The sequence below is a fragment of the Haliotis rubra genome, unplaced genomic scaffold, assembly GCF_003918875.1.
Source record: "Haliotis rubra isolate DU_JTF1 unplaced genomic scaffold, ASM391887v1 Scf306, whole genome shotgun sequence".
NCBI lineage: Eukaryota > Metazoa > Mollusca > Gastropoda > Lepetellida > Haliotidae > Haliotis > Haliotis rubra.
Window position 1 is genome coordinate 309412 of NW_025766976.1, and position 13575 is coordinate 322986.

Below are 13575 nucleotides of genomic sequence, written 5' to 3' on the forward strand. Positions count from 1 at the left end.
CCCTGTATGTCGTGGCTGCTCCGTGTATGTTGAGCATAGTTTTGTGTGCAACCTGTAGACATCGGTTCGCGATTCAGATACAGGCCTAACGTAGTGAAGTTAGTTTCACTGCTCTCCTTATTGACTTATGTGGACGTCAACTGAGGTTAATGTTGACTTTCACGAGGCTAAGGCAGCCAGGGGCTTAATGGTGATTACAACCTTCCCGACAAATGCGTGCCTCGTGGTAGGTGGTATGTCCTTTCCCACTTTCAGATCGTTTCAGTTTCTAGGACATTTACCGTCAATGAAGATACTTCTTCAGATCCCTAATGACATAGAGGATTTGCTATCATGTCATGTAAATATCCTGGTAACGTTTACGTCAAGCACGATCGACGTTGACTGTCTGTCGTGGCCCAAAAATGTGCCTTTTTCAAGATTGTTTTCTTTATAAAGAACATTGTGGCATTTTTTCCTAAATCTTTTGGACAAACAGGAAACCTTAGGCAATTACCTTATAATAATTCAGAAAAAAATACGAGAAAATAAATTAAATTGTATATTGTTTATATAAAATAATCGTTAGTGAGGGTATATTTTGATAAAAGTTATGAAGTGTGTCATACTGACTTTTGTGAATATGCATGTCATATTGTATTTATGCTTAATGTTCCAACCTTAATTCTGGACAACTAAGAGGTTTTCCTTCCATGTGATGACTATGTCGATAGGAGTTATCTCCTCTTTGCCGTTATGAGCCCCCCGATTGACATTTCAATCAGGAATTACATGCTATTTTAGACTGGACGTTAACCAAAACATCAGCAATTATGTTTTCATGATTCTGTGACCATAAAACGGATTCATTGAATCATTTTCCGGATGAAAAACAAGTTTGTGACAAAGCGCAGCCTTCTGTCCCACTTCAATCATTAACCGTGGGAATCTCACGACTTTCACAGGACGTCAAGGCTGAGATTCACCATAGGCGCCTAAACCGCTTCCTTCCACGATTTTTACGCGAGCAAATCTGACACGTGACAATGTTTTAGAGTTGATAAAATTTAACAATGTAAAACAGATTTTGCATTGTTTACAATCGTGTGTTTACTACTTATCGTTTACGTAAGGACTTACGGATTAGTAGTTAATCCTATAAGAACAGCTACTACCTGTCTGGGGTCAAACTGCCGTCAAAACAACACAGGGTCACACAATAGATCTGTCGTCTTAAAAAACGCCGCATGTTTTACAACAAAGGAACGTGTCTATTGTGTACACGTGCAGGTAATTCTCGTGCATGACACAATCAACCCAGCAGGGTGCTCGATGCTTGTGTTGTTGTAAGTTTGACGACCACTCACCAGTCGTCGGGGATAGGCAACAGTATGTAAGGGATGCAGGGCTCTGGCGGTCAGAACAAGTTGTAGCAGATGGTAGAACGCAGTAATTATGACGACCACCACAAGTAAACTGCTCCTGCGAAAAGACCTGTTTAGGATAAAGACTGAACAGAATGATTGGTGAGAGTTACGGCCCCTCCGTTGTTTCAGGACATAACCCATTGATGAATAATGATTATAGGTGTTGATGTGTCGGATCGATATTTTAAGGAAGAACTTTTTGATCGGCAATTTTAGAAGTTGCATGTCAAAAAGTAGTCACAATTGCTAAAGAAGTTATTTCCAGAAATTGTCCACCTTGTGCTTTTGACGGTATGGCGAGATGACGATAAATTATGTTGAAATAGGATGATGTCTTGTTTGAATATTCCGATTTTGTAGTTCTGCGTGGATCGTGATGTACCGCGACAACAGCTGTCTTTGGCGTTTATATGTATATAACTGCGCACATGTCGATTGGGTACGATGCTTTGTTGTTTTAAATGTCGAATCGGATTGTAATTGCATATGGCTGATTCACAGTTTGTGTGACGCTCTGATCGAATATGGTTTTCTTCATCAGAAGTGCTTTACACTTGATGAGACATTTTGTTAACACATGTTTTGCGCACTGGCGGGCACGTCAGCAGACATAAACGTGTCACCAATCGCAACAACTGCAGACACTGTCATGGGCTGTCTTTCAGGCGTTGTTGTGGACAGCAGTAGACGCTGCTTTTATTAACGATCTCATAAATAATCCCAACAGCAGTGTCATAAACGCAACGCGCAGTTAGAAACGATCGTAACGGCAGACGATGCAAGAAACAATCGCAACGGCAGACGATGTTAGAAACAATCGCAACGGCAGACGATGTAAGAAACAATCGCAACGGCAGACGATGTTATAAACAATCGCAACGGCAGACGATGTTAGAAACAATCGCAACGGCAGACGATGTTAGAAACAATCGCAACGGCAGACGATGTAAGAAACAATCGCAACGGTAGACGATATATATAGAAACAATCGCAACGGCAGACGATGTTAGAAACAATCGCAACGGTAGACGACCACAATAGGAGATGCTGTTATGAGCGTCCCAAAAGCAGACGCTGTTATAAACAATCACAACAGCAGGCGATATTATGAGCACTCACAACAGCAGGCGATTGCACGCACCAGCAGACATGTTACAGAAGCCTTTATACGAGTTTGTGAAGGTACTTCTCTGGGTTCTTCAGAGTATTTTATGAGTGTATGTACTGATTGCACTTCTACACGACTAACACGTCTGTCTTCTGTTACAGTCAGAACAAGCTGGACGAGGCACTGCTGACATCAGGCCGCGTGTCTGACGCCATCCAGTCCCTGCTGGAATGGCTGCAGAAAGCAGAGGCCACAATCTCCGACGAGCAGCAAGTCCTAGGAGACTTGGACACCGTCCACATGCTGTATGAACAGCATCGGGTAAGTCACAACTGTTTGAGTAGAATCTAGGATCTACCTCTGAAGAGGGTTGGACCTGATACGGCTGGAATACTGCTGCTTGGAGACAACATTCACTCTGTCCTCGCCATGATCTGTGAGGTGACACAAATATCACACATCATTATTGTATTGCATGATCCGTCCGGCTCAATTTAGCAAGTAAACGTTATCGTTTGTGTTTGATACAATTTTCGTTCAAACTATTTGTGTAATGGCTGTCGATTTTGTGTTCATCTAAAGGGTGATATATATCTATGTTGTTTTCTGTAATTCCAATGTGTTTTGTAGGCGATCCAGCAGGAGCTGGCGGCCCGGGAGACGACAGTGACGACGATGAAGACGGCGGGCAACATCCCCAGGTCGCAGGCTGACGAGCTGGCCGAGTTGTGGGAGAGGGTTAACTACCTCAGCGACGTCCGAGACAACAAACTGAGGGACGCTCTCAAACTGGTAGGCTTTCACTTTGTCAGTACAACCAGTCGCCAGTACCATTCAAGACAATTGTAGAAGGTGTAGTCGTTTATGATAAGCTTGGAGAGTGTTGTCCATGGGTTATCAGGTGTAATGGGTTTACCTTCATTTACACAAGAAACTAATAGAGAACTTGATATTTGAATTCTGACTTCATTGCTCAAAATACAAGCTGTATTCCTCCTCCTGGTGTTACGGTTTGATTTGTTTGTGCATCAGTACATTATTGCTATTGTAGGCCGAAGAGTTCCAGGACGTGGTCACGACGATGCGAGAGTTTCTACCACAGGCTGAATCGGCTTTGAAATTCAGAGCATTACCTGAAGACGAGGTGGCCATCATACAGCTGATTGAAAAGCACGAGGTAGGTGACGATCAAATACTGAATATAGACGCCATAGCCTCACAGAGCATGCTCGATATGATCTCAGTAGATGAACCAAAGCACAATGTATGCTTGAAATAAGCACTGTAGATGATGAACATAAGCATAGCTGATGAACATAAGCACTGTAGATGATGAACATAAGCACACTAAATTGCGAACATTAGCACAGTAGATGAGAAGTATTAACAAAGCTGAAATCAAGCACACCAGACAGTATAGCGAGCTCTCTATGTCCTGTCCATTATTATGTTTGCTCATCAGGTTACCGATGTGTGTTGTTGTTGTAGAAGTTCCAGGAGGAGCTGCGGAACCACCAGGATACAGTGGACAAGATCAAGGCCCTCGCTGAGGAGATCCTTCAGGCCTGTCATCCAAATGCTGTCCGATTTGTCAAGTACTACCTCACTATCACTCAGACAAGATGGGACCAGGTGAGTGATAGCACCAATTCCATGACATGACACACACAAGAGCACTGTTTTCATACACTCATCTGATTTTCTATTGTTTTTAGTCAAATCTTTTACAAATGAATTATCCCTTATCAGCTAATTTATTTACTGTTGGTTTTCCAATACAAATGTTAATAGTGAACGCAACTTGGTATATATTTAGCTATGAAGGGTTCGTGTGTTGATGAAATGTATTGGTGACTGTTCCGGTTACAGTTGCTGCAGCGTGCCAAGAGTCGAGCACAGAGACTGCAAGACGCCCTAAGGAACATCCAAGGTAACGCTGCACTCCTGGAGGAGCTCCTGGCCTGGCTGACCGACGCCCAGGCCCTGTTGTCCACTAAGGAGAGGGACCCTATCCCTGATGATCTCAAGGTTGTCGAGACACTGCTGAAGGAGCACCTGGTAAGTTGGAAGATATAAGCACGTGAAAATATAGATGTATTATCCACCAAAACCAAAATCATTGGGTGTAATCGAGGAACCAGCAATGAATTAATCACTGTTTGCAATAAAGATTTTGTATATTCTCCTGACCAATTAAGGTAACAAGAAATCCAAAATGGTTTCGTTGCCAAGCACATTGTCAGTGTAACTCTCATATGAACATATTTAAAGTTATATCTATATCCATAGATATCAAAATATCCATAAATTGGGACTCTGCTTTGCTTCCATATAGCCAACACATAATGCACATGTAAACCGCTTTTATGTAATCCCAAACCGATCAATTAAATTATACTTGGACTCTGATATGGGACAGTACAAGGTTGTGGAAACATTTGAAGTGAGCCTTGGTCAGTCTTTCAACCATTCTGTTCTGCAGGAGTTCCACGAAGAAGTTACCAGTAAAAACGCTGATGCTGAGAGACTGACCAAATTGGTGAACAGTGAATCAAAAGCGAACAGGCAGTTTGGAAGGTAACCAACATTGTCAGGAGAAATTATTTACTATTTACTCCAGTCCACGCTTCTCCTATGGTGCTGAGAATATAGTAGTAAACATCAGATGGTTGTTGGAGATACTAAGTCAGATTTTAAAAACTATTGTGCTTTTATTCAACATCTCTGAATATCAGAAGCTGTAGAATGTCAAAGTCGATAGAGTACGTTAATCAAAGGATCCTTCTTACGTTGAGCACATTGACAACAATTTATGTTCATATTTTCGATGAAATGAAACGGATAATGCTTATTGGTATTTAAAACAACTATTAAATGTAGTTGTTAAATTTGAAAATGAGTTGCACCTGTCCCCACTGAATTCTCTCCCCTTACTTACAGCAATATGCGGCTGAACGAAGTCGATGGCTATAACCCGCGAGTGGCAGCACTACAGAGCAAATGGCGGACAGTATGGCGGATGTCAGTGGACCGGAAGAAGAAACTACAAGATGCGCACGACACACTTCTAGAGGTAACATTCCGATAACTATCTGAACATGATGTATTATGAGATATTAATAACGATAACATGGTTACAAGTACTGCATCGTGGGATCATATCAAAATATCAATCTATTCTTAATTACAGTTGGAGAGCTTTAAGAATTTCAACTTTGACCTCTGGAGACAGCGATACCTGAACTGGATCCAGGCAAAGAAGTTCCGAATCACGGACTTCTTCCGGCGGCAGGATAGAGACTGCGATGGGTGTGTGACGCGGGAGGAGTTCGTCACAGGAATGTTGAAATCAAGTATGTATTCCTTCACTTGGTTCTGGCCCAACACTTGTTCCAAACAGATGATTCTCCCTCGGAAACTCAGTTACCCTACGTTATATTTTTATCTTTATGAACATGGACTCCTCTTTTGCAGAATTCCCGACCAACAAGACGGAACTGAATGCAGTGTTTGACATATTTGATAGAAGGAATTACATGGAATACAAGGAGTTTATTGATGCGCTTAAACCAGAAAAGGTGAGCTGTAGAACCTTGTGTTAGTGTAGGCTAAAATATCTAAAACATACAGGAACCAAACAGACTTTTATGTAGTATCATTTTCGTTCACATATGGGTAGTTTGTACCATAATTCTTGCGGTATTAGAGGGACTTATATTCTCCCGCCATCCTTGCAGTGATGGTAAAGTAGTTACAGAGTGTGATTGATTAATAGAACTGCAGACGTACCTGTCTGGCCTATTTCTTAATCCGAAGTCATGCACTGATGTGTTCATCTCTGTCAGATAATCATCCATCTTTGTAAAATGTGACTTTCCATCCCCAGAATAAATCCGCCCGAGCGAAGGCTGCGAACAGGTCCAAGTCTGACGTGGAGATGATCCATGATGAGATAGAGCGGGAAGTGTCGGCGTGTCAATGTCGGCATCAGTTCCGGGCCGAATTCGTGGACGAAGGCAAATACAAGGTAGATAACTCTTGTCTCCAAACTTTCACCATTGAGGGATGTTTCGTTGTGAGCACTAATTTTGTTGATCTTTCGTTTGTAAAAATTTGATTTATATTTTAATTCAAATTTTTCAGTTTGGAGACTCACGAAAACGTCGGGTGAGATTGAGTGGTTCCATCACGAGTTTTGTTTACTTGTTCACTATTCACATGTTGACTTGTTTGAGTTCACATGTTGACTTTTTAGAAAGGGCCATTTTGTCTGTGGTGATGTTTCTCTGTTTACTTTCCTGCGCTTGTTGATATGATAAAACACGAATATTGTTGAACTTGCTTGGTGTGGTACAGAATTTTATCGCCCTTGGGAATATCTATATCCCACAAATACGATGTTTGAACACAATGGGGTTTGTGGAGTTTTAAAGTCTTTTGAGGTCATGTGCATATTTTGTCTTTTGATGCAGTTAATCTTTCTACCGATCCGACTTTCTGCTTGCATGTGCGAAATAGGTCTAGATTCGGCAGACATTCGGCTTTGTAGTACATTTCATACGTAGCATGGTGCTTCATAGAAATACAATATGCAACGGGCCAATTTACATCTCTGGGTGTCTAGATCAAGCTGTAGGCAGACCTCATATTGTAGTTTGATATAAGTCGGGTTATACGCTGGAATAATGGGTAAAAACGTCGGTCGATTCCAACCAATAAAACTGCATGCTTAATGTGTTAGTAAAATTTTGTATCATGCATGGGAAGCCTTGGAACGATAAATAGTTAAAATACGTTGAGGGCAAGATAGATCCCGTCAGCGGTTGCTGTCGTTGAGGTTCATCTTAGAGCCGTCCCGTGTTTCAGTTCGGTGAGACAGAGAAAATCCGATTGGTTCGGTTCCTCAACAGCTGCGTGATGGTGAGAGTAGGAGGAGGCTGGGTCACGCTGGAGGAGTTCCTGGAGCAGAACGACCCCTGTCGGTGTAAGTATCACCGAGTTGTCGGCCCTTGGTTGATTACTCTCTCCTTCCCAACCAGATCCACTCCTTCCCTCAAATTAACACGAGTACAAGGAGGCAGTGAAAATCGTGATAATTATTGTTAATTTACGTTTTATATAATTTGCGATATCGCATGTGCCATTAATAGTGCATTCATTGATTATATCGGTGTCATTCAGTTAGAAAACGCTATAAAAATCATTGTGATTATTGTTCTATGAATTATTTACAGAGCATGATCAATATTTGTATATTTAACATGTTGTACAGCTTTAACTTTTATTCACACCTTATTACCGTTTGCATGATAAGTTAACATAGATTAGTGACCGATCGGAGCACAGTTTGTAAAACGTGCATTCTGATTTGAAACGGCCATTATTTATTTAAACATACTCGATTCAAGTGACACTGTAGTGGGTCCATGAATCTTAGTCAGTCCAATATGTTTGCATGTATGAGCTTGTCCATCCCTAACAAGAAGATAACAAATATTCCTTTTTTTATATTTTTGTCGGGAGCTAACTCGTTTTACCTTTTTTACTCACATGTGTATTAATTTAATGTTGCTTTAATGCGTTGGAACGCATCATGCTAATACTCATTGGCTGAACTTGTATAATTGGGTAAATGTTAGATATTGTGTTGCTTCGTGTGTGTTGGCAATGTCTGCTTAATACATCCGGGTTTTATGCTTTTTTCGTCCTGGTTTATTTTTCATCACGTGACTAATCTGGTTACTTCCACAGTGAGGGGGCGTTCAAATTATGATCTCAGGGACACCCTATTACTTCCTGACGGGTCAACTCCTAACACTTACGGCCGGAGGGGTAGCACCCCCGGGCGGAGCATTTCACCCTTCCCCACAGGGGTGAGGCGACGCCAAAACGACACAGGATATGCGTCATCGAATTCGTCAGGTACACGAAGTGTGATTGGCTGGTGCTGAGCATGCGTACTCAGTGGTTGCTGTGAATTTTCCATACGTGTGATTTGGTCTTTAAACCATAGCATTTTCGGTAGCGGATCTCCGATAATATGGTGAAATCTGGATGAGTTTCGGGTCTACGAATAACAAATATTTACTCATGTCCATGCCTACTTATATCATATTGGTTAATCTGAATAATATATGCATTATTATCATTATTATAGCATCCTTAACAAGCATGTCCAGTGTGTTTACTAACTCTGATATACATACAATACAATCAGCAATGTAATAACGATAAATATAGCATGCTTATATTACATCCAATTGTTGATCTACCCTGTAAAGCGATTCAATATATCCTATTATCCCAATATACAAGCTTGTATATAAATACGCATGAATATCTATGCAATTTGTTTCAGGGCCCTTTGATACAAGTGAGTTATGTAGGGGTAGGGGGACTTCTAACATGGCTCACACGTGTTTGTTAATGACGTCACATTGTCACGTGTGTTCACAATTGCTCTTTCAGCCGGAAGTTCAGCAGATTCGTCCTTGCGGCGCAGTAGAATTACTTCCTCTATGGTGAACCTATCTAATGCTAATGGTTCTCTTAACAAAAACCCAGAGTTTGGTAGGTTTGAGTAGTATAGAACTGTGTCGTTCGTGGCAGCGATTATTGTCCGTTTAAAGAGTAAATGTTTATTCCTTCCAAACTTCATCATGCACACACCTATATCTGTAAAAGACATCTTGTCTCACCAACGTAAGCTTATTGTCAGCGATACTGTTGGAAGTATGTTGGCAGTAGTTCACGACGAGCAATGTACAGTTGTTATACATGTACCTTGTGGTCCAAACGGGGCCCAGGATCGGGTAGTCAGGCTCGCTGACTTGGTTGACACATGTCATCGTATACCTGTTGCGTAGATCGATGCGCATGCTGTTGATCACAGGATTGTCTGGTCCAGAGTCGATTATTTACAGGCTGCCGCCATATAGCTGGAATATTGCTGAGTGGGGCGTAAACTTCAACTCGCTCACTCACTCCATACGGGGTCGCCTGCCACAAAGCCAACACAATACTGAAGTGCTCTTATGTCCAGGCTGATGCATGTCATCGTATCCTACTTGTATAAATCGATGTTCATGATGTTTGAATACCTGACCCCACCTTGACTATTTTGACTGACCGCCATGGGATAGCTGGAATAATGCTGTTAAACGGCGTTGTACAATATTCAAACTTTGATGACGGCAGTTAATGAATCGTGGTATTCACCAGCTGGTGCAAATACAGTTGTGGAGTTAGCAAGGTTTTGCTCTATGATGAAAAGAACTCTTTACTGAAAATGTTAGCCTGTGACTAACCCGGATGAGAGAGAAGTAACAAATATTGAACAATGATCGTTGCCTGTAGAATCTAGTTCATGCAGTAACCTTTACTCGCAGCTGTTCGCATTGTTTCAGTTTCAAAGTTTCACATTCATGTGTGTGTGTTCACGTGTTTCCTGTGATTAGAAATCCACTTGCAGTTTTAGTGATTCGTCATAGAAACAGCAATTACTAAAAAATGCTAGTGTGTCCATATGTGTATTAACCATTTGGCATAGAGCTGTTGAATTGTACATGTGTCAACAAACATCATTTAAGTTGAAAAGTCCACATGTTTGTATATGGTTTAACTTATATTAGATAATTACGTAAATATCACACATATTAAATTGAATTAGAACTGCTTGTTATAACTTATTACTGAATGAATTATAGGTTTCATTTGGACACTAAAATATGCACTAATGAATTTGTATTGAACATCCCTCTTTGACAGACAAGCTCCCTCAGTGGTGATGGAAACGTACACGGTTTTTTTCTGTTTCAGGTTCAACGGGGAGTCTAAGTCGTTCGAAACGTCTCAGTACTTCATCTTCTAGTATAGCATCCAACCAGGGTGGTGGACGAAGCACGCGCACTCCCACACCCGGGCAAACACCCAGTAACCGCAGACATTCTGGCGTGTACGGCACGCCCAGATCAACCACACCCACACCTACAGTTGCCTTCGGGTCAACGCGACCCAGGTCGAGACCGACCACCCCCACGACGTTTTCCCCTCGTTCATCGTCCACGCCTCAGCGACCCGGAAGTGTTACACCTACGAAGTCTATGGTGCGCACGAGACGACTTCCGTCAACACCAAAGACACCAACAACACCTAGTACCCCGACAAGATTTAAATGAACCATTCCATTAGTGCAAACGGACCATAAACCAGTAGCTTCCAAATTTTATTTACCCCAGGGATCTTCTTGTGCGATCTTTGACCACGCTGCATAACTTCAGGTCAGGGTCACCGTGTTTGAAAAGATTGATCGAGATCTGACGAATCCCTGCCATCGGCTTAGTGCGTCCAATCAGAATCCTCGTTACGCGTGGAGACCAATAGTGTGCTTTGTAACAAGGAATTGGTGCTCAGTGTTGTAATTCCTGGGAGTTGTGCCTTGCAATATAAGTAGTGCATATTTTAAGAATGGGTGTTGCACGGAGAGTGACGTTTTGAGACGTGTGTGGTGAAAGGAGCAGTGAGATCTGAGAATTTGTCTCATATTTTATACAGCAATATATAAGTTATGGCAAGAGTTATGTTCATACATTTCATTATAAAACCCATTATATATTCATAGCGCGATACACTTCAAATCAAAATTTTTATGAGATTATAAATATTTTGTTGTTAGTTTCGTTATCATTTTAGACTTTTTACGTATTAAATAATCATGTTTTATTCGGGGAATCTGGGGATATGTAACAATAGTACCTGGCCGTTGGTCAAACGCTTGTGAAATACGTCATATAAACTGCGTTCTACGTCATCAAATGTTGCATAAACCTAAAGTGTCTTATTTTTATCTGCAATCGTGTATTTCCTGCCATGCTGTAGCATTGAACAAAGAGTAAAAGACATTGAATATGGGAGGGGAGTGTTTAATATCATGTATAGATTTATTACCACATGTAAGTATGAAAGCATATTAAAATATGTAAACATTTTATTGTCTCTTTCTATAACGCTGAATGGAGACGTCTTTCAACGAAGGGCACAGTGGATAGCGTTGTTGCAGCTCGGTGTTGTTGAGAATTGGGTGTTGGGTGGATTGAATCCATTATGAACCCTGGTCTAGCATTCTTGTGATTGTGGAGGCGAACGTTTAATGTATGCATCATCTTTCTCACACCCGTGGACCGGTTTTTATCGGTGATATAGAACTCAAATGAAGAAACGAAACCCTATTATTACACAAACCATTACTGTTCACTCGAAGCTGGTGTATTTCAACCTCTGGTTCTCTTATTTCCGGACCGCCTCCGTGGTGTAGGGGTTAGAGCGTCCGCCCGGAGAGCGGAATGTCGCGGGTTCGATCCCCGACCGCGTCATACCAAAAGACGTTAATATATGGTACTTGTTGGTCACTGCCTGGCGCTCGGCATTAATGGGCACAACAAGGACTGGTCGGCTCGGAGTCAGTATATTGTGTCTGAGTGGGGTATTCATGCTTCACTGCGGCATGGTATCTCAGTGGTCTAGCACTTAAAAACCAGCTTAAGTCTGGGCTAGTACAAGCAGCAGTACACATACACACGCATGCACGTCGTCATATGAGCGAAATATTCTCAAGCACGACGTAAAACCCAATTTCACCTCACCTCACCTCTTATTTCCGTTAGTATCGACTTTTACCACCTGACCATGTACCCGAGTTATCCATTAGGGCTTGTGTAGATTATACTACAAAATACAGGATATCGTATATACAATACACTTCGGTAATAACTACAAACAAAAGCTATTGAAAATGAGCTTGAATTAATTTATGACACGATGAGTACAATACTTATTCTGAAATACATCCACGCACGTTCAGTTCACGTGAAGACAATGTTCTAGTCACCACGACCTTGATATTAATATATTTGTCTGGAATAATCTTGTGTCCACTACTTCAAAACATGCAACTAACATGTTTCTTGGAAAAGAAGAGTCTGAAATTTACACAGATGGTTTCAAGTTATCAATTGTTCAAGTCACCTGAGGTGCAGATGGTCAATGTGCAGAGTTGAGTCCCCTGGGCACACCCAAAACCTTAGAACGTTCGCTCGAATTATGTGTCCAGGTTTGTTAGCACACACACACACACACACACACACACACATGCTCCTCAAAGCGGTCAAGACCTGCATCTCTACGGGTTTTACTTCGACACAAAACCGATACACCGTTATAGGACTGCAACAATGTTTAAAGCATCGAGCAGGTAAAATGAAAGACGTTTCGCTGGAGATTTTACACCTAGTTTGATAACGGTGTAAGGATCTACATCGAAACGCCGCCCTATGCAATAAATAAGAAGTTGTCATCCATAAAGTTGTATGTTTCATTTTTGACTCACCAACTTTTGAATGCCGATCAAACAATTAAGAACGTGATACTCACCTCTTCAACGTTGCCTATTGGTTAAAGCGTTCGCTCGGACGTAGACGCTGTACACATGGTACACTCTGTCCCCGCCGACATATTCAAGGCCCTCGGTACATCTGAATAGACAGTCCTATTTAAGGAGTCTTTTGTTCTGCGGACGCATTTTACAGCAAGTCTGAAGTTATTACAGCGAAACATGGATATTATGTTCCGTTGATGAGCGATAAGGTCAAATTTCTAAACAGGTATCGAGACATCGTACAGATTTTAAACTGAGAATGTATATTGCATTAAGATGCGTTGAGGGAGTGGTCCCAAATTGAAAGAAACAGTCGTATAATGTCATTCTGAAGATTTCTGATTTTGTTTGTTGTTAAACGCCAGCAATATTCCAGCTGTATGACGACAGTCTGTAAACACAATCTGAACCACGTCTGAACCATACAATCTAGTCATTGACGTAATGAGTATGGATGTTGACATGTGTTCAGAGTCTGACCACCCGACCCTGTTAGCCGCCTCGTACGACACTGACTGACTGACTGACTGAGTTTGGTTTTACGCCGCCTTTAGCAATATTCCAGCAACATCACGGCGGGGGACACCAGAAATGGGCTTCACACATTGTACCCATGTGGGGATTCGAAC

At 41.6% G+C, this 13575-nt stretch overlaps 1 protein-coding gene across 1 annotated transcript in view; it reads left to right on the plus strand.

The window, feature by feature from the left end:
* The window catches only part of LOC124282895 (dystonin-like), a 108876-nt gene extending 97375 nt beyond the window's left edge, over positions 1-11501 (plus strand). Inside the window, 14 exon segments of the mRNA XM_046718936.1 lie at positions 2676-2835; positions 3145-3306; positions 3566-3691; positions 4003-4146; positions 4384-4572; positions 4997-5091; positions 5455-5587; positions 5705-5867; positions 5989-6092; positions 6401-6541; positions 7381-7498; positions 8266-8436; positions 8983-9084; positions 10333-11501. Of these exon segments, the coding sequence (XP_046574892.1) occupies positions 2676-2835; positions 3145-3306; positions 3566-3691; positions 4003-4146; positions 4384-4572; positions 4997-5091; positions 5455-5587; positions 5705-5867; positions 5989-6092; positions 6401-6541; positions 7381-7498; positions 8266-8436; positions 8983-9084; positions 10333-10691 (2167 nt within the window). The 3' untranslated portion in view covers positions 10692-11501.
* The last annotated feature ends 2074 nt before the right edge of the window (positions 11502-13575 follow it).